Source organism: Protomyctophum bolini, assembly GCF_963924005.1.
Source record: "Protomyctophum bolini genome assembly, chromosome: 7".
NCBI classification, from domain to species: domain Eukaryota; kingdom Metazoa; phylum Chordata; class Actinopteri; order Myctophiformes; family Myctophidae; genus Protomyctophum; species Protomyctophum bolini.
Genome location: NC_137868.1, coordinates 30,548,294 through 30,571,284, shown reverse-complemented (window position 1 = coordinate 30,571,284; position 22,991 = coordinate 30,548,294). Strand labels below are relative to the sequence as shown.

General features: G+C 42.6%; 1 protein-coding gene across 5 annotated transcripts in view; it reads right to left on the bottom strand.

The window, feature by feature from the left end:
- The window catches only part of grb10b (growth factor receptor-bound protein 10b), a 103,768-nt gene that overhangs the window by 5,227 nt on the left and 75,550 nt on the right, over window positions 1-22,991 (bottom strand). For 4 of the 5 annotated variants that reach the window (XM_080768746.1, XM_080768747.1, XM_080768749.1 and 1 more), the window contains 11 exons: window positions 15,434-15,590; window positions 9,253-9,368; window positions 8,104-8,178; window positions 4,132-4,269; window positions 3,864-3,974; window positions 2,734-2,832; window positions 1,665-1,742; window positions 1,305-1,421; window positions 913-979; window positions 638-725; window positions 128-221 (listed from right to left, as the gene is read on the bottom strand). In XM_080768746.1, coding sequence (XP_080624872.1) covers window positions 128-221; window positions 638-725; window positions 913-979; window positions 1,305-1,421; window positions 1,665-1,742; window positions 2,734-2,832; window positions 3,864-3,974; window positions 4,132-4,269; window positions 8,104-8,178; window positions 9,253-9,368; window positions 15,434-15,590 — 1,140 coding nt within the window. The remainder of the gene's footprint in view (window positions 1-127; window positions 222-637; window positions 726-912; window positions 980-1,304; window positions 1,422-1,664; window positions 1,743-2,733; window positions 2,833-3,863; window positions 3,975-4,131; window positions 4,270-8,103; window positions 8,179-9,252; window positions 9,369-15,433; window positions 15,591-22,991) is intronic. The other variant, XM_080768748.1, reaches the window with a different exon arrangement.

The following is a 22,991-nucleotide window of genomic DNA, read 5'->3' as shown; positions in this document are numbered from 1 at the left end:
ACACACACACACACACACACACACACACACACACACACACACACACACACACACACACACACACACACACACACACACACACACACAATAATAATAATAAACGAAATACTATTCAAGAAATGCCTACCGGTAGTATCTGGAAATGCTTAATTTTCTGGTGATGGCACAGTGTGAGGACAAATGCCTTGGGGTTGCTTTGACTGACTCTCAGCAGAAACAATCTGTACAGAGAAAAGAAAAGGAGAACTTGAGGGAATGGTTCAAGTTACCCAATTAACCTCAACAGTTCAAATGAAGGTAAGAGGTAATTCAGACTGCGATTCTGTGATTCTTCTCCACAATGTTCTAATGCTTAATTTATACTCCGTTATACGACCGTATCCCGCCCTAAAACTGCTGATCTACAAGCTACAATCTACAAGCATTGCAGATGCACCATGTGAGCTTGTAGGTCTGCTAAGTTCGTCACTGCAAAAATGAAACAATATTCATGACTGATGAGTGCATGGGACCTTGTATGTAATGGATTCAGATTTATATGTACAGTACACCATTATTTAGTGAGACATGCACAGTGTATTGTGTGTTAATATTTACAATTAAAAGGAACCAACAAAACTTCATGAATGTGTCTTACCCATCCACTTGTCCCTGCTGGTGGATCATACGATGGGATTCCTCTCTGGTTATCCTGCCATGGAACCATAGCTGGGCTACGTGGATGACTGCAGAAATCAGACCAAGAATCTAGGTCAGCCACTGAATTGCAACATTTTGTATCTTACTATATGGAACAATGCGTCCTAATTTTAGAAGATGCTCTTGCTTTAGCTTTTTAAATAGTACCAAAATGTGGGTTACCAGAAAAAAGGTTTTGGGAAAACATGCTTAGTAAATGTGTATTTACCGTACCTGAGCTTAGTGAAGAATGGTGCAGCGGACTGTGACAGCCCAGGATATTCATTCTTTGACTCCTCTTCTGAGATAGAAGCCACAGGACAACACAACAGAGATTCATTCAAGATCGAGTATGAATCCGAGAAATTAGATCACAGTGGTTCTGCTGGTTCACAACCTTTTTCTTAATGCTAAATCTTATTCCAGCTCTAGTTGATGGTAGTACACCACCGTACTATACTGTAGCCAGGGTTCCAAAACACTTTCATGTCAAGGACCTGGCTCTAAAAAACTGAAAATAGCTAGAGCTGATCTATCATAGCTTGGCCCTCATCACACATCCACTCATTACTATGTTCTGACTACGATCAGCAGCAATGTTGTGTGGAGGGTGGACGGCTACTCACCCTCCATGCATTTCCCTCCTCCATGGCAGCACTCTGAGCCTCCACAGGGTTGTCAATCACCCTGCCTATCCTCCCTGAGAAATCCATGGCTACAAGTGAGTTCTCCGACACACTCCGCTAGTGGGCAACAGAGAGAGGCCACAGTTACACACAGTAGATTACATAAGGGAAATCCAAAATGCTGTAATGAATGCTGTATTTGTAAAAAATAAATAACAATTGTATTATTAATTGTTATTATTATTAGCCCGATGCTCAGCCAATCACAGCGCAGAATGTGCAGATATGTGCAGATGATTGAGAGAGAGAGAGAGAGAGAGAGAGAGAGAGAGAGAGAGATGAGATTTACTTTTGTCTTACCACAGGTGTTGAGAAGTGTGATAATAAGGTTTTCCTCTGTTGGGGAATCTTATAGTTCTGATACAGTATTATCCCATACTGTGAACAAAAGGAGAACCATTGGTGAAACAAAAGACGAGATGCAATCAACCACATCCTTAAATAATACATAATCTAACTATAGAGTAGTTTGAAGTGACTTGTGTATACAACTGAAAACATTGTGCCAACTACAAACTGCTATGAGAGCCAGTAGTCTCGTTTAGAGGTCATACACTTTTCCAGCGTGTCACCCAACTTGATTAACATCTTGCCCCATGAACTAGTCTTAACTCCGCCACGACCGCCAGTACTCTAGTCATGAGGGGACCATGTCTAACAGAAATAGACCCATCACCCAATTCAGGTCCCAACCTAGTTTATGAAATGTAATGTAATGTCAGTAATCAGTATAACATTGAATGATCAAGACAACACTCAAAAGGCAAAAAGAAAGGTATTCAAAAAGCTAAAAGAAAGGCACTCAAAAAGCTAAAGGTTGTGTCCCAAACAAGACCATTAGGGTAATATGTTTGGACCACTGAATGTTTACCCCTCTTCATCAAACCTCTCTGTCAAAAATAGCCGACCTACAAGCAGCAACGTGACTCAGTAAATCAGCTATTATTTATTTTTCGCAACATAGGTATGCTAGGGTTCAAGTGGTTAAGACCTGAGGACCCGATTCTACAAATGTCTTCTAAATCATTTTTCAGTTTACTGAAATACTTTCATGTCAAGGACCCCCAAAATGATATGTATTTGGCCGCAGACCCCAGAAGCAAAGATTTGAGTTAAAAACATTCATTGTGAAAGAATATATATATTCAAAGATTTGCAACCGTTTTCACGATTTTTCTAAAAAAGGGTTAGGATCCACAAGCTCGTAGCACGGTACTCGAGCTTGTGGATCTGCTATTTTTCAACAGGTAAAGTTTAAAATAACGGTTACAATGGTTAAACGCTAAGGCAACACATTATGCGTTCCAGTACTTAATGAGTTAGTGTCCACTGTGCTGAAGGTGTGACATTGAGATGGACCACGCTGTACCTTGAAGAGACGGAAGGTGGTCATCCAGCAGGTCCTGCTCTGCTCATCCTCGGCACACAACATTCTCAGCTCCTTCAGCTCTGCACCACCTTTGTTGGGCTGTCAATTAACATTATAGCAGCCCGTCAGAACGACGACAATAGAGGGTATGCGTGTGACATCATCATCATACCCGGAAGTTACTGAGTGGCAAAAAACTACTTTCTGGCCTTGACAGCCCATACACATACATCCAAACATAAAGTCCAATATGATTGCATTAAACGAGGTTAAACAATGTTAAACTCACTTTGCCACTTGATTTGCCATTCACTTTATGCATGCGCAATTGAGCATTCTCTCTATAGCAACAGAAGCAATATAAATAGTATTGAATTATCTAGCCTGTCAGATCTTTCCTTCCTTTGTATCTCCTTGTGGCTACTGAGTACCATAGAGTTATAAAGGATAGAGTGCGGACCGGGAGTGACAGCCAGGCCCACCGCTATTTATTTGAATGGAAGTTGCTCAGTGGTGCTTTGAAGCACCCGGAAGAACGCTCAACTTCCGTATTTGACCACCAACAGTTGGTGGTCAAATGCGGAAGTGCGACCGAGCCCTCAATGTTAAACCCCATCTGTGTGGGGTTTCCTTGTGCTAAATGCACAGGCTCGCCTGCAGTTCCAAATTAGACCAGTAGGCTCGGCAGCTTCAACGTTGGCCAGCCGGTGGGGGCTTGACTAGTACTGACTAACAACAACATTTAAACACTAAAACAATAAACAACAACAACAAAAGCGCTTGCCCACAAGACTGTATAGACTGGGATAAAATAAATTGTATAATAACATAGCATTCAAGGTGCAATATGTTACTGTACTGTCAAAAGTCTGTGGTCTACGCATTGGGACAGTGAGCTAAAACAAATTTAAAATTAGAGAACAATATAAGGAAAATGAGTGACTTTTTTAATAATGGGTCATCGCTGGTCTGTGTTGTAAAATTATGTTGCAATGAACAAGAATTTCAGCACACTGTCCCATTGTGTATGTCTGGTGACGTGCTTTTAATTCAGCACACATGATGAATACAGTATGTATCTAATGTCGTTAAGAACCAGCCTCATCTAGCGAAATATGTCGGAATCGTACCTTGATACAGAATCCGTATTCTGTGGGTGCACTGTGCTGTTTCTTGCCTGTGACGACCGTGAAGATGTTACTGTCCTCTATGTCTGCAAGTAACTGGAGATGCCTTGGCTCCTGAAAAAAATTAATAGTATATGTCAGAACCTTGCATCAAAGAAACAATAATCAATAATCATAGGAGCTCATTAAACAGTTTTTGACACTGAGGTATATTAATTTGTGATTAAAACACAATATACGTAGATGTATAAAGAACGAAGGTGTTGGTCACCTTTGAAGTTCCTTTTGTAGAGCAGTAAAGCCCTGATCTTCGTAGGAACATGTAGAGCTTCTTCCATGACTTCCTGCCCACCTCCTTCACATACAGATACCCTTGGATCTCTGGACAGCCACTGGAGGATAGGAAGTTCTGAGAGGAGAGAATGCAAAGAGAGAGGAACCAGAAGGTTTGTCATTTTAGCCTCTTGTACTTTTGTTACGGGTGATTTATATTTAATCTTAATCTAAATTTTAATCTCTTGTAAGACCCAAAATAGATACAGGAAGATCCAAACTGATATAAGAAACATGGTAGCAATTGGATAGCAATTGGACACATTGAAACATTTAATTGGCCATATCAAAAATAACCTCACAATGTGACACATTGAGCTTGCATTCGTTTTGGAAAGATTCAAATGGATTCCCCAACTTAAATGTAATAAAACAGTGGCTGGCAATTCAGTGGTCTGAAAACACATACTGTACATTAGATAAATAACAAACATATTGCGTTTCTTTAATGAAAGAGTACGGTCTTCTAGACCTGATCCATGTTAAAAGTGTGTTTAGATAACTTATATTGTCATTTTGGTACTATGGTACTAAGACTAAAATTGCCTTAGGGGAGCGGGGGCCCCCCCAAGGCTATGGTAGGCAGAGGCGCAACACTGACCGAACGCTAGGGGGGGATATAGAGCGGCGCCGCGAAGCGGCGCCGCCGAAAAATCCGTCCCCCCCACTACCCTAGGGGAGGGGGGGATGGGGGGGTCTAACCACCAAAACGTGGGGTTATGGTTAGGGTCGGACTACAGAGAGGTTGTTCCAGTGACTCAATCATTGAGTCACTGGAAGCTAAACTATCTGCAATTTCCCCGAAAAATAATTAGCCTATATCTATACAAGCTCCATTAGCAGGCAGCAGCATGTTTTGTCTAAATTGTCTTTGTGGCCAACAAATGTAGCTACATTTGCAAACAGTGCTGTTGACCATGTTGTTACATGGTCCATATAACATACCACCAGACCACCAACAGACAATGCCAATATGCTATATTAACATTAGAACGTTTTAAAGACAGATTAATTATTGACGACAATGCAACCTGTGGGTCCAACGTCACTGAAAACTTTCATAATGGCAATTAAATTTACTCACGAGTGCTGATGTGAAATGGAGGATGTAAGAACACACTTTTGTTGTATTAGAGCAGGGTAAATATGAAGTTTTGCGCCAAGGTCTTGTTTATATTTCTCTTTACATAGGCTGTATGTTATTGTCGCAATTTGGTCCGTCTGAGATCTGAGTGAGGGGGCCTTCCTGAGTGAGGGGGTTTCTGACGGCGTCGCTTACTCGCTTCCCCTCTGTCAGAGGTGGAAGCTACGCGCAGCCGTCGGGAACCCCCCCAAACCGACTGTCCCCCCCCCCCCTCCAGAAAAGAGGTCTTTCTGCTACAGAAACTGTCAGACGAAGACCAAAAACACTAGCGGGGTTCCTATGTTGCGTTATATTTTTCGAAAGAAGCAACAGCTGTACCTATAGTCTCGTACCAGGCCCAAACTCATCTGGGGGGGACCAATGTGACGCTGGCAGGGGACGCGTCCCCCGCGTCCCCTAGGCTATTGCGCCCCTGATGGTAGGGGAAACACTAAATCATTCAGCGACATAAAAGCAGTGTGAAAGTGCCTGGAATCATTCCAGGCAATTAATAAGGAGTGGCTGGTGAGAGAAGACAAAGCAGGGCTAGTGCTAGATTCACCAGATTGGCCTCCACCCTCTTAACTTACTTCTCCTTACTGGATGTGGAGCAGAATATAAGAACTGTGGTTGATAATGCCTAGTGTGTGGTTTATGCTCATCAAGGTGCCCTACGGAGTTCACAGGCTATACTGTGTACATGCCACACACACAATAGCAGGGCCATCACAACCCTCACAAAGGAAACGGCAAGAGCCTCAAGCCTGATTATTTATACTTTGTCGTGCCAAGTACCAAGACCGAGAGCAATCATCCACACTGGGACACACTGTGAGCTAGGGACCTGTCAACAATGAGAGAGAATATAATATAGTCTCTGTCAGGTGGAAATCTCATATGTCCCAAAACTGTTACTTTCTCGATTCAAATTTAAAAATAGCAAAAGTAGAAGATCGAGAAGCTCAAAACGTGTCACTTGGCACCACATTTCGAGCTTGTAGATGTGCTACTTTTGTGTGACGCTGTAGTGTGATCAAGTAGGGCATTCATTTACAAAAAATAAAAACACAAACAGTTTGAAAATGGAGATAAGAGGTTAATTCTGCTCGACAGCAACTATATGTTGAAAGACCCAGGACACCCTGTACAACAGGTTAAATACACTGACGCCACGGGTGCAACCGAAGATACAGTACACGTACAAGATCTCTCTCAACCTTAATAATCCGCCCATGGAATACATGTGTCATGGTGCTGGGAGCATTAACACAATTCCCAGGAGTTGAACGTCTTGAATATGTCCCATGTGACATGGTTGGAGGGTGGGACATTTTTGGCCACTTTTGGAGCATATGGGTTTCATGTGTCACAAAAACAGCTCACTAAGAAACTGAAACCATCTTTAACCACTTACTAATCAGACAGACGGAGTGCTGATTTGCTATTTTTGTCGAATATTCACCGCATATGGCAGGGTTCATGTGGTTATATTTCGGGAAATGTCACACATCTTAGTGTTAATTTCCATTGCATCACCGCAGTCCCCCATTTTCTTGTCAGATGCAGATATGCAAGACCTGTTTGTCAAGGTATTATAACTTGTCATTTTGCATCCACAGAGAGTTCATCAGGCTGCATTCACACATTCAAGACACCTGTCTTGTGCCTGTCTGGTGTCTTGTCCGTGACAAGACAGTCTTGTTTGTTTGATGGCTGTGTACCCCCCTTCCCCCCATCAAACAAGACTGTCATGTCAAACCATGGAAATTAATTGGAGTGGCCATTGTATTTTTGAGCGGTGCCAAGCACTCCCAATAGTGACTGAGTGTGTGTGTGTGTGTGTGTGTGTGTGTGTGTGTGTGTGTTTTTGTAGGTAAGACCTATTGACCGCTGCAGCTCTTTTGAGCCGTCAGCCAAGTTCCTATTGACCCTGCCATTCACACTGATCAGTCAGCCCCCCCCCACACACAGCACCGCTCAGATACTTTTTCACTCTGACAGCTCCATGTACATGATGCGACAGAAAGACACTGTGTGTAAACCTCTCAAGCTCTTAAAAATCCCATGAATCCTTTCCACACACACACACACACACACACACACACACACACACACACACACACACACACACACACACACACACACACACACACACACACACACACACACACACACACACACACACACACACACACACACACACACACACACACACACACACACACACACACACACACACACACACACACACCTTGTCTGATTGCCTCCCAGACTTAATTTTTCATATCTCTTGCACGATCTCTGCAAGCCCCAAGGCAGTGTACGAGGCGAGACGTTAGCGTGACACACATGTATGAATTTGCACTGTGCTAACATACAGTAGACAGGTAGGGCACTGTATGTTCCGTTTGTGATTGCTTAATTCCACTTGTCATACAAGTCAGGCCTGCGGTGCGTGCGCCGAGACAGTTATGTGTCAACAGAGGATCAACGGTAGTTATTACTCCAGGCCTGACGAGACACACTGTCGTCTAAGGGTCAAAAGTGAAGTATGTTAGCGTGATGATAGACAATGTGCCGCATGCTCGCTTCCAGGCCTAATTTATACTTGTTTGACCGTGTGGCTCACTGGAAATAACCGAAATTCTGACAGCGACACGATCATGCGATGACGTGTGAATTAGCATGAGGTGGAATGACTGTATAAGTGATGTAGGTGGGTGCAAAAGCGTGCTTAGGTGTGCAAGTTGTGCATGCTCACATGCTGCATGTGGGTTCTCTGTGTACCTGTAGGAGCTGAGGTGGTGGTATCGTACCATTGGTTTCTTGGCACCATGCAACCATGTGCTCCGGGAAAAATGTCTGGTGAGAGAGACAGCGAGAATGTGCGCAAGAAAGAGAGGGAGGGAGGAAGAGAGAGGGAGAGAATGACAGATGGAAAGAAAGAGCATAACGATATCTGCAATAACTCACTGACAAAAGAAGCATGCACAGTTATGAAGACACTAAAGTGCAATATTTCACAACAATAAAGAAAATGAACATAGACATAGAGACATTTTGACAAGGAACATTCCTTTTTTTTCCATCCTTAAGCAAATTATATCCTCGCTGTACTGTTAAACCCCTCCTTCTAAAGACCAGTCATCATTCGATCGAACTGACACTACATAAAACTGTCAGAAGTTTTACACAGTACAAAATGTCTTCCCCAACATTTAACCCATTAAAACAGAGAATGATGTGGGACTCGTGGGAGTGTCATTTTAGATTATAGCTTTTGGCTATTCAAATATAGCAGATATACAAGCTTGTGCCACACTGTGATCTTGTACATCTATTTAAAAAAAATCTTGAAAGTGCGAGAACTACTGATTCAGAAGGCATTTGAAGAATCGGCCTCTGGTCTTAATGGGTAAAAAGGGATCTGCCGGGATCTGCCATTTGCTTTTGAAGAAATTAAATCCCAATAAAACACAACCTATAATTTTGCTGTCGCAGGAATAATATGATTCAATGATTCATTGAAAACACACATGTCTAAGTAAAACAAATACTGTTCTTGTGATGGTGGAACAAGATGCAACTTTTTCATGTGGTTTACCACACCAACACCATCAAAGCAAACTGTATAACAAATTGTATAAAAATGCTTTGCTTGTAGACAGTTTAACCACTTAAAACCTATGTAATTCATTGGCCGTGGTCCCCCAGGGGTCTATATACTTGGTCCCCTCCTTTTCCCCTCCTATAACAGTAAATCACTTCACTTAGTCTTTCACCAAATTCTCCTATTGTCACAGAAGGTTTGCCCGTTATGACATGACAAGAAACGCAACGCAACAGTGCCGATTCATATTAGAAGGACACAAGCAGGTGACATTATGAGTTTGTGAGAGACATGAATAAAATGAATAAAAACAATCAAGCAAATACCAGGGGATTTTTGAAGAATTCATATTTGGCATAATTTTTTCTGAAGAGGAGTCTGCTGTCACTGCTCATGAAGGCTTGGACCTGAACCACCAGCTCATGGTCTTCAAGACACCGCTCTGAGAGAGAGAGAGAGAGAGAGAGAGAGAGAGAGAGAGAGAAAATAAATGACTTTTCCTCCCTACTTTTTGAGTGGTGCTAACCATTCCTACATGCAGCAATGTGTGTCTGTAGGTAATCTATGTATGTCTGTCTCTATATGTATTTATGTATGTCTGTCTGAGCACGGAAGTACCTTTTGTTCACCAACAAGTGTAACTGTTGCGCGCACACACACACACACACACACACACACACACACACACACACACACACACACACACACACACACACACACGCTCACAATGTGCCGTGTAAGTACAGTACTACGTACTACAGTACTACCAAGAACAGTACAGTACAGTACTACAAAGTAAAGTACAGCACTACAAATTACAGTACACTAGTACAGTACTACAAAGTACAGTACAGTACAGTACCAACAGCACCACTAACTTCAGACGGGTCTGATGAGTGGTGCACATCTTACACTATGGCGTAGGGCTGGGCGATAAGACTTCAAATCAATATCACGATTACAATTAACAAACGATTAGTAAAAAATATATCGTCTCTGTCGGGCAGAAACCTATTGGAACTTTTGTGTTTTTTCATAAATGAATGCCCTACTTGATCCTAGAGTCACACAAAGTATCAATATTTGCAGATCTGCAAGCTCTATTTTTTTACATTTGTGGCTGTGTTCTGTTTACTGTTTTTTATTTGAAAAATATGAGAAAAATTGTCCCGCAAAGCGCACACTGACTTCACTTAACAGTAGCTTATTGGGCTAGCTCAGTAGCCTAATAAATATTTTTTCTCATTGTTGCACTGATTGCCTGCTCCTATGCACCTGTCTCAGTAGGTGTGCATAAGGACTCGTTTCATTCGACTCGTTGATAATATAAGAAATTAAAGAAATGCTTTGAATTGTTTTTTTATTAACCTATGTGAGCTATATCAAGAATATTAAGTCTGTTATTGATTCTAAATGTCAGTTTTGAAATATTTTCAGTTAACTGCCCAGCCATACTATGACGTGTGTCAATATACATGTATAACAAACATTCCCATCCCCAGTACTCACATCCTGTATGTTTGAAGCTCAAAGTGAAACTAGCCTGACATTCTACTGTAAGCAAATGAGTCATTAGCACTCACTTGAAACCAGATCTCCACAGGCAGGGCTACTAGTAGAAACTATGCAATGTTATATCATCCCTGAGCAGTGTTAGTGAATGGGACCAGTAAGACAATGGGTTATAAGTATGAGGCGACTAGAACTCTGGTAATCAGAAGGTCACTCGTTTGCCTCCCAGCCCACTCAAGTATACATGTTGAAGTGCCCCTGAGCAGGACAGTTCTACCCAGCCATCAGCTGGGTGAAGCTGAAACTCCCACAGATCCCACAGATTGTGACTGAATAATGTAGATATTTCAGCTATATCATTGTAGAATCAACAAGTGCACTGAAATAGGAAGGTCAGAGATGAGATTAAATCTAACCTTAAATGCAATGTGTTCAACACACCAGCTACCATTGGCCACCACACATGGCAGAGGGACATCAAATGGAGTCTGTTACAGTGGACATTAGTAGATTTAGTACATTCAAGCAGACTCCATTAAAAAGGTTTCAGTCTTTGAGAATCAAAGAAAAAATGACTCAACAGGCATCTACATACCGTTATGGACTGATGGATGATTGGTATTCTTTGTGACGCACAAAGTGTAATTCTAGTCATCTTTGGTGAGAGTCGTCTCTCTAAATCAGATGTGCATTTTGTAATTATCTGCACGTCTTGTGTGGGCTGATACTGCTTTTTATTCTGACGTGAGAGCGAGCAGCTTGAGATGCAATATAAACTTCAGATAAAGCTGACATTAAAGTGCTATATCTCACCTCATTATCTCAACTTCATCTGTCTGATTTATACTTTGTTGTGCACCAATCTCCGCAACAAATATAACCGATCAACACGCTCACACCCCGTCGCAATGTGACACATTGTGATCTTGTAGATCAGCTAGTTTCGCTGCGCAAGACCCGGAAAACAAAGTATAAATCAATCCTATCATTGTCACGACTCCCAGTTTTCTCTCTCTGTCTCTCTCTTTCATCCCGTCGCCTCTCTCAGATGATTCATTGTCATGCGTGACCATGACTCACCCTGGCATCACCGGCTAACTGTCCCATGGTCTCGTTAACCTTCCGCCGGCTGACAAAAATGGGGTCAATGTCACTTATCTCAAACAGCGATCTCACCCCATTCAAAGGCAATGCTGAGAGCAGGCAGCTATCAATGGCAATAGGCTTCTTTATTCAAACACGGTGTTGTTCTGGTTTCTCTGAATCTTCTATTCTGGACATCCATCCACCCACATGTACAAAATATACATCATTCAGCTAATGCAATTTTTTTGCACCATATCCATGCACATATCAAGCACACACACCAGGCTCATACTGTAAGCACACATTCTACCAAGCAAGCAAGCATGTGTTTCAAAGTAAACAGATATGTAAACATAGACATGCAAATGCCTGTTCTTACTTACGCAAGCGCGCACACACACACACACACACACACACACACACACACACACACACACACACACACACACACACACACACACACACACACACACACACACACGAGCAAATAGAGACTTGTAAAGTAAACATAAAAAGAAATTATCCGAGACCAGCAGATGCCATTTGAGCGCAGGTGTGCCACAACAATTATAGCCATATTATAACGGAGTTGCTCTCAGCCAAAAATGATGTCATTGACAGTGAATGGGTCCAACTGCACTTGGCAGCATCATGTTGGCAAAGGCGATGAGAAATGTAATCAGATCATGACGGATGATGAAATATTAGCTAAGTGATTTGGGAGCCGTCCATTGAGAAGTGCGTTTTACTTTCCTACAAGTTCCCACAAGTTGAAACTACATCTGACCACATCAGGACTCCTTTGTGGGTTTAGCAAAATAATTCTTAACAACAGGGGGCGGCAGTGGGCGGTGGCTCAGGGGTAGAGTGGCTGTATGGTAACCGCAAGGTTGCCAGTTCGAACCCGGGCTCCCCCAGAGTTAGTGTCCAAGTGTCCTTGAGCAAGACTCTGAACCCCTAATTGCTCCTGATGTGCTGGTTGGTGCCTTGCATGGTTTCCGTTGCTATCAGTGTATGAATGTAATGCACAATCTATGTAAAGCGCTTTGGATAAAGACAATATATAAATGCACCATTTACCATTTAACAGTGAACATTCTTTCAAAGGCATATCGTTGCTGTCAGGTAGGAACCTTGCATCTCAATATTTCATGCTTTTATGTTTTTCATGAATTAATTTTAAACTTCCTGGTATGCCAGTGTCACGCAAAAGTTTCAAAAATAGCAGCTTTACAAGCTCACATGAAAAGAGTTTGTGACAAGAGCTTAATAATAAGTACATTAAGAGAAATTTCCTGAAAAAAATACCAGTTATGGACATACAAGGTTTCCTCCGGATATCAAGGTCGAATGAAACCTAGTGTACTTTATACAGTAGGTAGAAAAAACTGGTTTTTCAATTTTTTCCCCATTTCACACTTTTTGTGTTTTACAGTACCACTGGACATGTTTCTATGAAAAGCCACTAAGCAACGCCCCCTTCTCTCCCACATCTGTTAAAATGTACAGACATGAGCACAGACCCAACTTGTCTTCCATAAGTGCTTTATAATCGCACTCTCCTAAGGGGGAGGTTGAGTTTTCTAAAGTTCAGCTAGCCACAGTTTTCCAAACCTCCTGTTATACTGCCAAGTTTAATACGAAGTCACCCTGATAGAAATCCAAGGCACTCTCTTATATAAAAAAGAGCCAATTATTATCTTCTTTTTTTAAACTATAATCTCTCTTGAATGGAACGCTGCCATTTTTATTATTTCAGTGCCACATTGTAAATGGTGCATTTATATAACTTTCCCCAAAGCACTTTACTGCCTCCCTACCTTCAAAACCGACCTGAAAACCCACCTGTTCATAATAGCATTGCCAAGTTGACTTTGATTTCAACTTTTAGTGTTTTATTGTTTTTAATTCTTATCTTTTACTCCTTTATCTATTTCCTAATAAAGTTGTTATTTTCTTTTGTTCTCTCCCCTGGCCCACACACATATAAAGCATCTAAGTTGAGCGCTATATAAATCTCAGATATTATTATTATTATTATTATGCATTGTATGCACACACTGATGGCAAAGGAAACCGTGCAAGTTACCAACCTGCTCATCCATCGGAAGCAGTTAGCGGTTAATTGTCTTGCTCAACAACAATTTGAAACAAAGCCAACCGGAGCCAGAAATTGAACCAGGAATCTTTCGATTGCCACGCGACCGCTCCAAATCCACTGGTACATTGTGTGTAAAGACATTTTCAAGATATTATAGCATTGGTTTTGTTTTACTTATTTTGTATTATATTACTATACTAGAGTCTATAATGCTGTATCTGAAACAATACCCTGCCAATTCAGACAAAATGCTGCAATAAGGACGTCATACTCAATTGAACATACTAGATTCTTACAAAAAGTGTTTGGCTCAATTCAAATAGAATTGTGATTCTGCTTCATTCAAAGTAATTGGCAGTTGCACCATTTAAAACCATTCTAACCAAATGGAATGCTCTGGACACTGGACAGAACAGAATACTATTCGCCTTCTCCACATCCACTCACAGCCATTCTAACACTTTTGCATCACATTAGACCTATTACAAGCTCCAGGTCTGGACTGGGCATTGTCTTTATGCTGCAATGAGAGCTTCTATTTTGGGGAAGGTGATGTCAGTGGCGCTGGCCGCTGCTGAACAAAGAGCCTCTAACATAACAGATAGCCTTTTAAAATTTTCATCAATCATCTCCATCACCTTCTCCCCTCTCTCTGACGTGTCAATTACACTAGCGGATCAATAACATTACACCTTCTGTGATACCGAGGAGACTAGAGGTCAGCAGAGATTCTGTTACAGCTTTCAATCCGTCTCATCCTCCATCTCCCTCGTGTTACTTTCTGTCCCCTGACTTCATCTTCATCTGTTCCTTTACGCTGCCTTCCCATTTCATTATCACACCCACATTGACCGTCATTATTTCCCTCCCTATCTAACTTATTGTTTGGTATAGTGGTCTCACAAATTAAGCATACCTCCTTTTGTGTCAAATAAAAGCAGGAACACTTATCCTTTTCTATATTGCCAATCTACAAGCTAACAAATGATTATATTTGTCTTTTTTCACCTACAATGACCAAATGTCCCAAAATCGGACGCCAATGTTAAAGTGGTTAATCAGTGCTCATATTCCACTGATCACTGTCTGTTCGTTCATGCACCGGTTAAGATAGCAGATCAATAAAGTCACCGGTCTGAAGAACAAGCTTTCTCTGCTACAAAGAAAAGCATGTATGCTCTGTATTCTGCAAGAATTGTCATTTCACACACACACTCACACTCACACTCACACTCACTCACACACACACACACACACACACAAGTACAGTACAGGATATAATAATGACACACATATACAGCACATTTGCTCTGCCTCTATTTTCAAGCATATTACTCCTAAGCCAAAATCATTGTGATTTGCTTGATCAGGATGCTTAAGCGTTTACGCGTACTATATGTGAATATTATGTACTTTCCATAATGTGTATGCATAATGTACATGCCCAAATACTTGATGACAACATGCCTCTGTGACATTTGCCCCTATTATTTGTCAAAGCAAGTGGGAATGCCTTGATGGCATGTGTCTTGAATGTCTCAGCCCATCCATCCGCAGACACCTTAACAATAGCATGCACGTACTGTAAGTAAGCATGCGTGTTTGTATATACGAGTGTGGGTACATGTACAGTACATGTATGTGTTTCTGTGCATGTATGTGTTCTTTTTTTGCGTTTCTCCTTTTGGGTATACACAGTAGAATCTTTGGTGTCAATTCATCCATTTGTAACTCTGAGAGTGTAATGTATTGGGTATTGGGTTACATTTGAACTCTCTCAAAGTGTTGCGTGGGTATTTGCCACTTACCTAACCCTAGCAGCGGGTGGTGCTCAACAAGTGTCCAACTGTTGTCGTCCACACAATGGCTTTTATAGACTAGGAGCTGGCACAGGTCCCTGACAGTCATGTCTGCTGGGATCTCCACCACTTTACCCATGCCGTCTTCACTGAAGATCTTCACAATCTGTGCACAGATGAAAAAGATGCTCATTTTAAGCGTGGATAATGGATAAAAGTGACTCATCATTTGAGGAAAGAAAGGGAGACAGCGAGATTACGAGACCGTATCGATCGGAAAGGATAGGGGGAAAGAAAAAGTCCTTTAAAGATGGACTTACAGTACAGTGGAACCCGACAGCCAAACTGTGAAAGAAATCATTTAAGATATAGCATTTTCCAAAACACAGCCCAATGGGTGGGTATAGTCAGCAATTATCTTCAAAGGCTAGCATGGCATTTATCATATAGCAACCCATATATACTACAGCATAGACAGGCCTGTAATTATAGCACACAATAGAAAAGAACATACATTCAACACAATGTAGCAATTGTGGTGTTAGAAATCACAGACAAGGAGTTTAAGGAGTTTTAAGTGCAACATATAGCTTAAGAAATATACTGTGTTACAAGCATCTCCTGATGTGAACATCTGTATACATGGCTTATGGGGGACCTAATCACCACACTTCCAATTAAAGCTCAATATAAAAATGTATGAAAAAACCCACAGATAATGGAGTTGTAGTAGACCCTGCAGACCACCTGTTTCCATTATCCCTCTACTGTAGATGCATACATGAGGATACGTAGACACACACACACACACACACACACACACACACACACACACACACACACACACACACACACACACACACACACACACACACACACACACACACACACACACACACACACACACACACACACACACACACACAAAACTATGAAGTATTCAGGATAGCTAACTGTTGAGTCCTCAGTGATATTATACGCCCCTTCAACAGGATGACCCAGGAAAGAGTTATTTCTATCTATATAATGTTGATCGCTGTGCGGTTATGGTTTGGGCCAAACATACTAAAGTCTCAATAGATTGACAAATCACCAGCCAATCAACTAGTCCTCGCAATGTGGCTGTGCCAGAGCAAATAACTTACACCAGATGTGCAGTATACAAGGAATGGTCTGCATAAGAATCTAGAGCAGGTTGGTCAACGTTCCTACTTACTAGCTATGCAGGAGTGAACCTACACACAGATCTGGTCAACATACTGTACCTACTTACTAGCTATGCAGGAGCCCCTGGTAGTGAACCTACACACAGATCTGGTCAACGTACCTACCTACTAGCTATGCAGGAGTGAACCTACACACTGATCTGGTCAACGTACCTACCTACTAGCTATGCAGGAGTGAACCTACACACAGATCTGGTCAACGTACCTACCTACTAGCTATGCAGGAGTGAACCTACACACTGATCTGGTCAACGTACCTACCTACTAGCTATGCAGGAGTGAACCTACACACAGATCTGGTCAACGTACCTACCTACTAGCTATGCAGGAGTGAACCTACACACTGATCTGGTCAACGTACCTACCTACTAGCTATGCAGGAGCCCCTGGTAGTGAACCTACACACAGATCTGGTCAACGTACCTACCTACTAGCTATGCAGGAGTGAACCTACACACTGATCTGGTCAACGTACCTACCTACTAGCTATGCAGGAGCCCCTGGTAGTGAACCTACACACAGATCTGGTCAACGTACCTACCTACTAGCTATGCAGGAGTGAACCTACACACTGATCTGGTCAACGTACCTACCTACTAGCTATGCAGGAGTGAACCTACACACAGATCTGGTCAACGTACCTACCTACTAGCTATGCAGGAGTGAACCTACACACTGATCTGGTCAACGTACCTACCTACTAGCTATGCAGGAGTGAACCTACACACAGATCTGGTCAACGTACCTACCTACTAGCTATGCAGGAGTGAACCTACACACTGATCTGGTCAACGTACCTACCTACTAGCTATGCAGGAGTGAACCTACACACAGATCTGGTCAACGTACCTACCTACTAGCTATGCAGGAGTGAACCTACACACTGATCTGGTCAACGTACCTACCTACTAGCTATGCAGGAGTGAACCTACACACAGATCTGGTCAACGTACCTACCTACTAGCTATGCAGGAACCCCTGGTAGTGAACCTACACACAGATCTAGCCTACCTGAGTATGTTACACTGCCAGTTGAACAGTATCCCAGTCTAGAACTGTGAACGCATCCACCATGGTCACAAGAACACAAGAAGCAAGGTTAACTTCTTGTCCCATATTCAGGTCCTTTTTTGTGCTCACCCTCTCTCTTACATCTTGAAATAGACAAATTCCCTTTGACCTTCAGAAGAGAAATTATCCAAAATGTAACAATGACGACAGATATGAACTTGGACATGAAAGACAAAAGAAAGCGATAGAGAAGTAGATAGCGATAGAGAATGAGAGCAGTCTTACCTCCACGGCCTGCAGTAGGCAGCAGTCCGGGGAACACGAAGGCATTTTTGTTGGAGTGAGCCTACCTCCCCAACGCACTCACACACTCTCCCACAGTCACCCAGCCACAAATCCCTGTTCCACTCTCTTCTTTTGAAGAAAAACTAAAACAAAACTAAAATAAAATCCAATTCCCGTGAGATGTAGACAGCTGACAGTCGTGCTACCTGTCACATAACCAAGAGTCTACTCTTTCAGCCTAATGGAATCCCCAAAACATTGTCAGAAAGCTCTGTGATACAGCCTAAAACTGTGTGTACAGACCACAGGACAGCCACAGAGAGACAATGAGCGATCAGATGGCAGTAGGTACAGTACAGAGCTCTCTGTGCCGGTTGTGTCTGACAACTATCTTTCCCTCCCTCTCTCTCCCCCTCTCTCTCTGCCTGTCTCGCTCACAATGGGTTACAGCCTCAGCCACGGACTCCAAGGCACACTGAATCAAACCACACGCTCACCAACCAATCATAAGGCTGCAGCAGGCTGATGTAATCATTCCCACACAGACCCAGGCACACAGACACACAGAGACACACACAGGCACACACACAGGCTCACACACACACACACAGGCGCACAGGCACACACACACACACACACGTGCGCACGCTCATGCACATGCGCAAACACGCACACACACAGACGCACAGTCATGCACAGACACAGCCAAGTTTTTTCGGAGCTCTTGGAAGCTCTGTGCTTCAGATTGTTTCTGGGTTCATTTGAGAAGGGTGTGGGGCAGTGAGGAAGAGGAGAAGCAGAAGCCAGAAGAAAAAGAAGAAGAAGAAGAAAAGCTTAAACAAATTAGAGTGAAAGAAAAGGTTCCTCTGACACTTTGCCACTTTTCTAACCTCTGAAATGTTCAGGTTTCAAGTGAGGGCTTGTTTCAATCTCTCTCTTTCTCTCTCTCTCTCTCTGAGCTCAGATCTCATCCTCTGGCAGCAGTAACAATTCTCATAATAAACAAAATGAAACCAACCTGAAGCACTTCAACCCCCACCCTGCCATCCTGCTTCGTGCAATATATGCTTCCTCCAAAGGAAACTAAAAACACGGAAAATTCAGCATATCGTCGCTGTCGGGCAGCAACCTTGTATCTCCATATTTACATTTTTTTAATTTTAAATTAATGCCCTGCATCATCATACAAAAGTAGTGAAAATAGCTATAGATTACAAAAAAAAAAAACTGTTTTGGACATATAAGGTTAACACCCGACAGCTACGATATTTACCCGCCACCAACAAACGCATGCATACACACGCCCCCCACAAACACACTTCTTTTTAACTCTGATATTTAATACGGCACTGGACAGACAATAGCCCTGACACACCCCGTCTGGGAGAAGCTGTCTTGTGTTGTGTCCTTGGAGGAGTTTCTTTTCTTTCATTTAGTTTCTTTCACTTTTACCTCTGAATGGACAGAGCGGCGCGCACTGTGCAAACAGACCTGGGCGAGAGGAGGGGGAGGCACGCACACGAGCAAGGTGCAATCCTGGAATAAGCCGAGTTCCAGAGAAGAAGGGAGGAGGAAAACGAAACAGTGGTAAAAGTAGAGAGACATCTCATTTTATTCTAGAAGGAAACAGTGTGGGAGTCTGCTACGGGGGAGGGGTGAGAGAAGACGACAGCATGGGGTGGGGAGTTGAAAGAGATTAATAAGAGATATGAGAAGGAGGAAGAGTAATTGTGTGCCTGTTAGGCAAGAAAAAGTGTGTGTGCGTGCGTGCGTGCGTGTGTGTGTTCTCGGCATATGATACCAACTTTGCTGTGTGTGTGTGTGTGTGGACATGCACTGACCCACAAGTGTGCATAATTATGTGTGGGGAAAATGAGTGACAGAGGTGGAAAATGAGGGTCAAACAAAGTACACAGTAAAATCCTCAGTGTTGATTTATCCATTTGTAAGTAACTCACACTCAGAATTATACAATGTGGGAAGGAGGAGTCAGAAACTGTCTGGTGACACACTCCAGTAGTATGTGCACTATGAATGATTCCTACTGTTAACTACACAGTATCTAGCCTGCACAGCTGTCTCTCCCACCCCCTCACACACACACACACACACACACACACACACACACACACACACACACACACACACACACACACACACACACACACACACACACACACACACACACGTGTCATGGTGACACAGCCAAAGGGAAATCCCCGGGAAACATGACAGGCTTCCTGCTCCCATACAAGGTCATCGTGAAGTTGAGGAAATTGTGATCAACCTTGTGATTTAATTATTATAAAGGTCTTTGATAAAGAATTTCATTGGTTTGGTGGGATATGGGAAAGTAAAAAAAATAAAAAATAAATAAATAAGGAATTCATACAATATGAATTAATAACCAGCTGCTGCAGTACATCTCCAGAATTGTGCTATGAAATGTAAATATCTGTGTAATGTGTGTGAAAACAACAACAGGATGTGTCCAGGTGACTCTAGTGTAGCCTTAGCCTACTACAATTGGAACCAAAGGACCCTTTTATAACAATAAACTCTGAGACTGTACAAATGGACTATTATGGGTCCATTTGCTTGTACCCTCGCCGACCTCCACGGGGACCCCCCAAATTCCCCACGCAGAATACTGTGGACCCCCGCGGAGGTCGACGCGGTGGTCCCCACGGAGGTCGGCGCGGGGGTCCGCGATAGTCTGGGTGTAGGTCCGGATAAGGGGGGTCCCCGCGGAGGTCGGCACGGGGGTAGTCTGTGATGCGTGTAGTCATGCCGTTCAAGTTGATGCGTGTGGTTTATTTTCCACATTCCTAGTTGCTGCCGTTCAATTTCCACATGGCTAGTATTATGTTAAGACTCTTCTTCACGGCGTGCAGACTATGGGATGTTATAGTATAGGTTGTTGCTGGAGACAAGGCAGCCAATCAGCAATCAGAAGTACTCGTCATTATGGTTGCCAGTGTTGCCAACTGTCGTGACAGAAATAAGCTAACCAACCTCCAAAAACCAGTCAAGCAACTGTGAGGAAAAAAATAATTAAAGTTTGGCTGGAAATAAGCGGACTTGACAACACACTCATCAGTAGGACTACCGGTGTCGGTCTGGTCGTCTAAGTCTCATAGGCATTCTATGACCAGCTTAGCAGCTGGTAAAAAACACTAAAAACACTTGACAGGGATCAGCCACATTCTGAGCTTGCAGATCAGCTATTTCCTGCAAATGTTTCCCACAGAATACGGATGCTGGGATTTATAAGTATAGTTATTTTCCAGGTTCCAGGTTCTGGCAAATTGCTGGTAGTTCTGAGCAGAATGTTTAGGAGTGGTTTGCCATGATGAGGCGACCCCGACTGAGTGGAAAGAACGAGAAAGCCGTCTGTCGACCGGACAGAAATGACTGCAGAGTAATGTGTTTCAAGTGACCTACTCCAGTTCTCCATGTTCTTAAACGGGGACATTAAAGAAAAGAGAGAAGGCGGGAAGGGGGTAGCGTTGTGGAGTGTGTGTGTGTGTGTGTGTGTGCGTGTGCGAGAGTGTGTGAGTGTGTGTGTGTGTGTGTGTGTGTGTGTGTGAGAGAGAGAGAGAGAGAGAGAGAGAGAGTGAGAGAGAGTGAGAGAGAGAGAGAGCTGAAGGACGGGATGAAATAGAAAGGGAAACACTGAAATGAGAGAGGGTAACGACAGAGAGACGAGAGGCAAGACAGAAAGAAAACAGAATGAAAGGTAATTGCGAGGGAGAGCGAGAGAGCAAGAAAGAAAGAAAGAAAGAAAGAAAAGCCATTCTCTTGATGTTTTTCAGGGCTTTTAACAGTGTGCTCATTTAGAGAAGATGGGAGCAGAGTCCTCTCAGATGACTCAGGTTTGATAACTGCTCTGTGATGTAATTCCCCAGAGAGAGACTGAGAGCCTTAGGCAGCACGCACACGAACACGTACACACACAAAATTGGACGTGTACAAATGCACATACTGAGCTATCATACACTTTCAACTCTGTTCATCATTCAACACAATACAATCAACAGCTAGTTCTGACCAAGCAATCTGCTTGGTTGCAATTATGCTCTCTTTACCTGTGCTTAAACTAGCATGATGGAACACCTATCCCTGGGCCTAATCACATTAATAAAATCACTCCAGTCCACACCTGATCAGACAAGTGGCACAGCTGCGCGCCTGACTGGAGGGAAAACTAAAAACAGTACCCCATTCAGAAATGGATTATATTGTTAATTAACCAAAATAGCCAATTTGCAAGTTTTTGGCCACACGACACGGTTGTATGACGAAGCATATACTCCTCCCACTGACTGCACCGGGTTTGTGATTGGTGAGACCTCTGACAGCTGATGCCTTCAGTGATGCTTGCGGAACTCAACTTCGTCATGTTCCTGACCGCATCACTGTAATCACGGTAAAGCACTCCCTCTTGTGTAATATTGCTTAATTCAATACCTTATTGTCATGGATTGGAATCTCTTAGTGAGCTCGCTTAAACCACAACAAAAACAAACCACTGACTTATGAAGCACGTAAAGTAGTTCATTAAACAAAGTAGAAAACAAGATGTGATATCCAACCGATACAATAATGTTAAAAGCATGAATCAAATGGGTAAAAAAAACCATCTCAACACTAGCACACAACATAGTTATTTCATAACAAACTGCCTTATTGCACAATGATGTAATCTGCCAAATGGCATGCAGTTGTTATGTTTGGAGTATTAAAGGGTTAGTTCAGATTTTAGGACTGTAGTAAATACTGGCCTGAGTCCCATATTGTGAGTTCTGGTCTTATCTGGTTTTGGTGAATATTAAGTAGTTCCGGGGCATTTGGTGGGAGTCACTGGGGGCCACGCATTAAAAATAAAATACTAGCATAATTTGTATTTTTAACTATTTTTACCATATAGAGGGTATGCGTGTGACGACATCATAATCATACCCGGAAGTTATGCCGGAATGCCTACAGACTGGCAAAAAACTACTTTCTGGCCTTTTACAGCCCATATATCCAAACAATCTGAT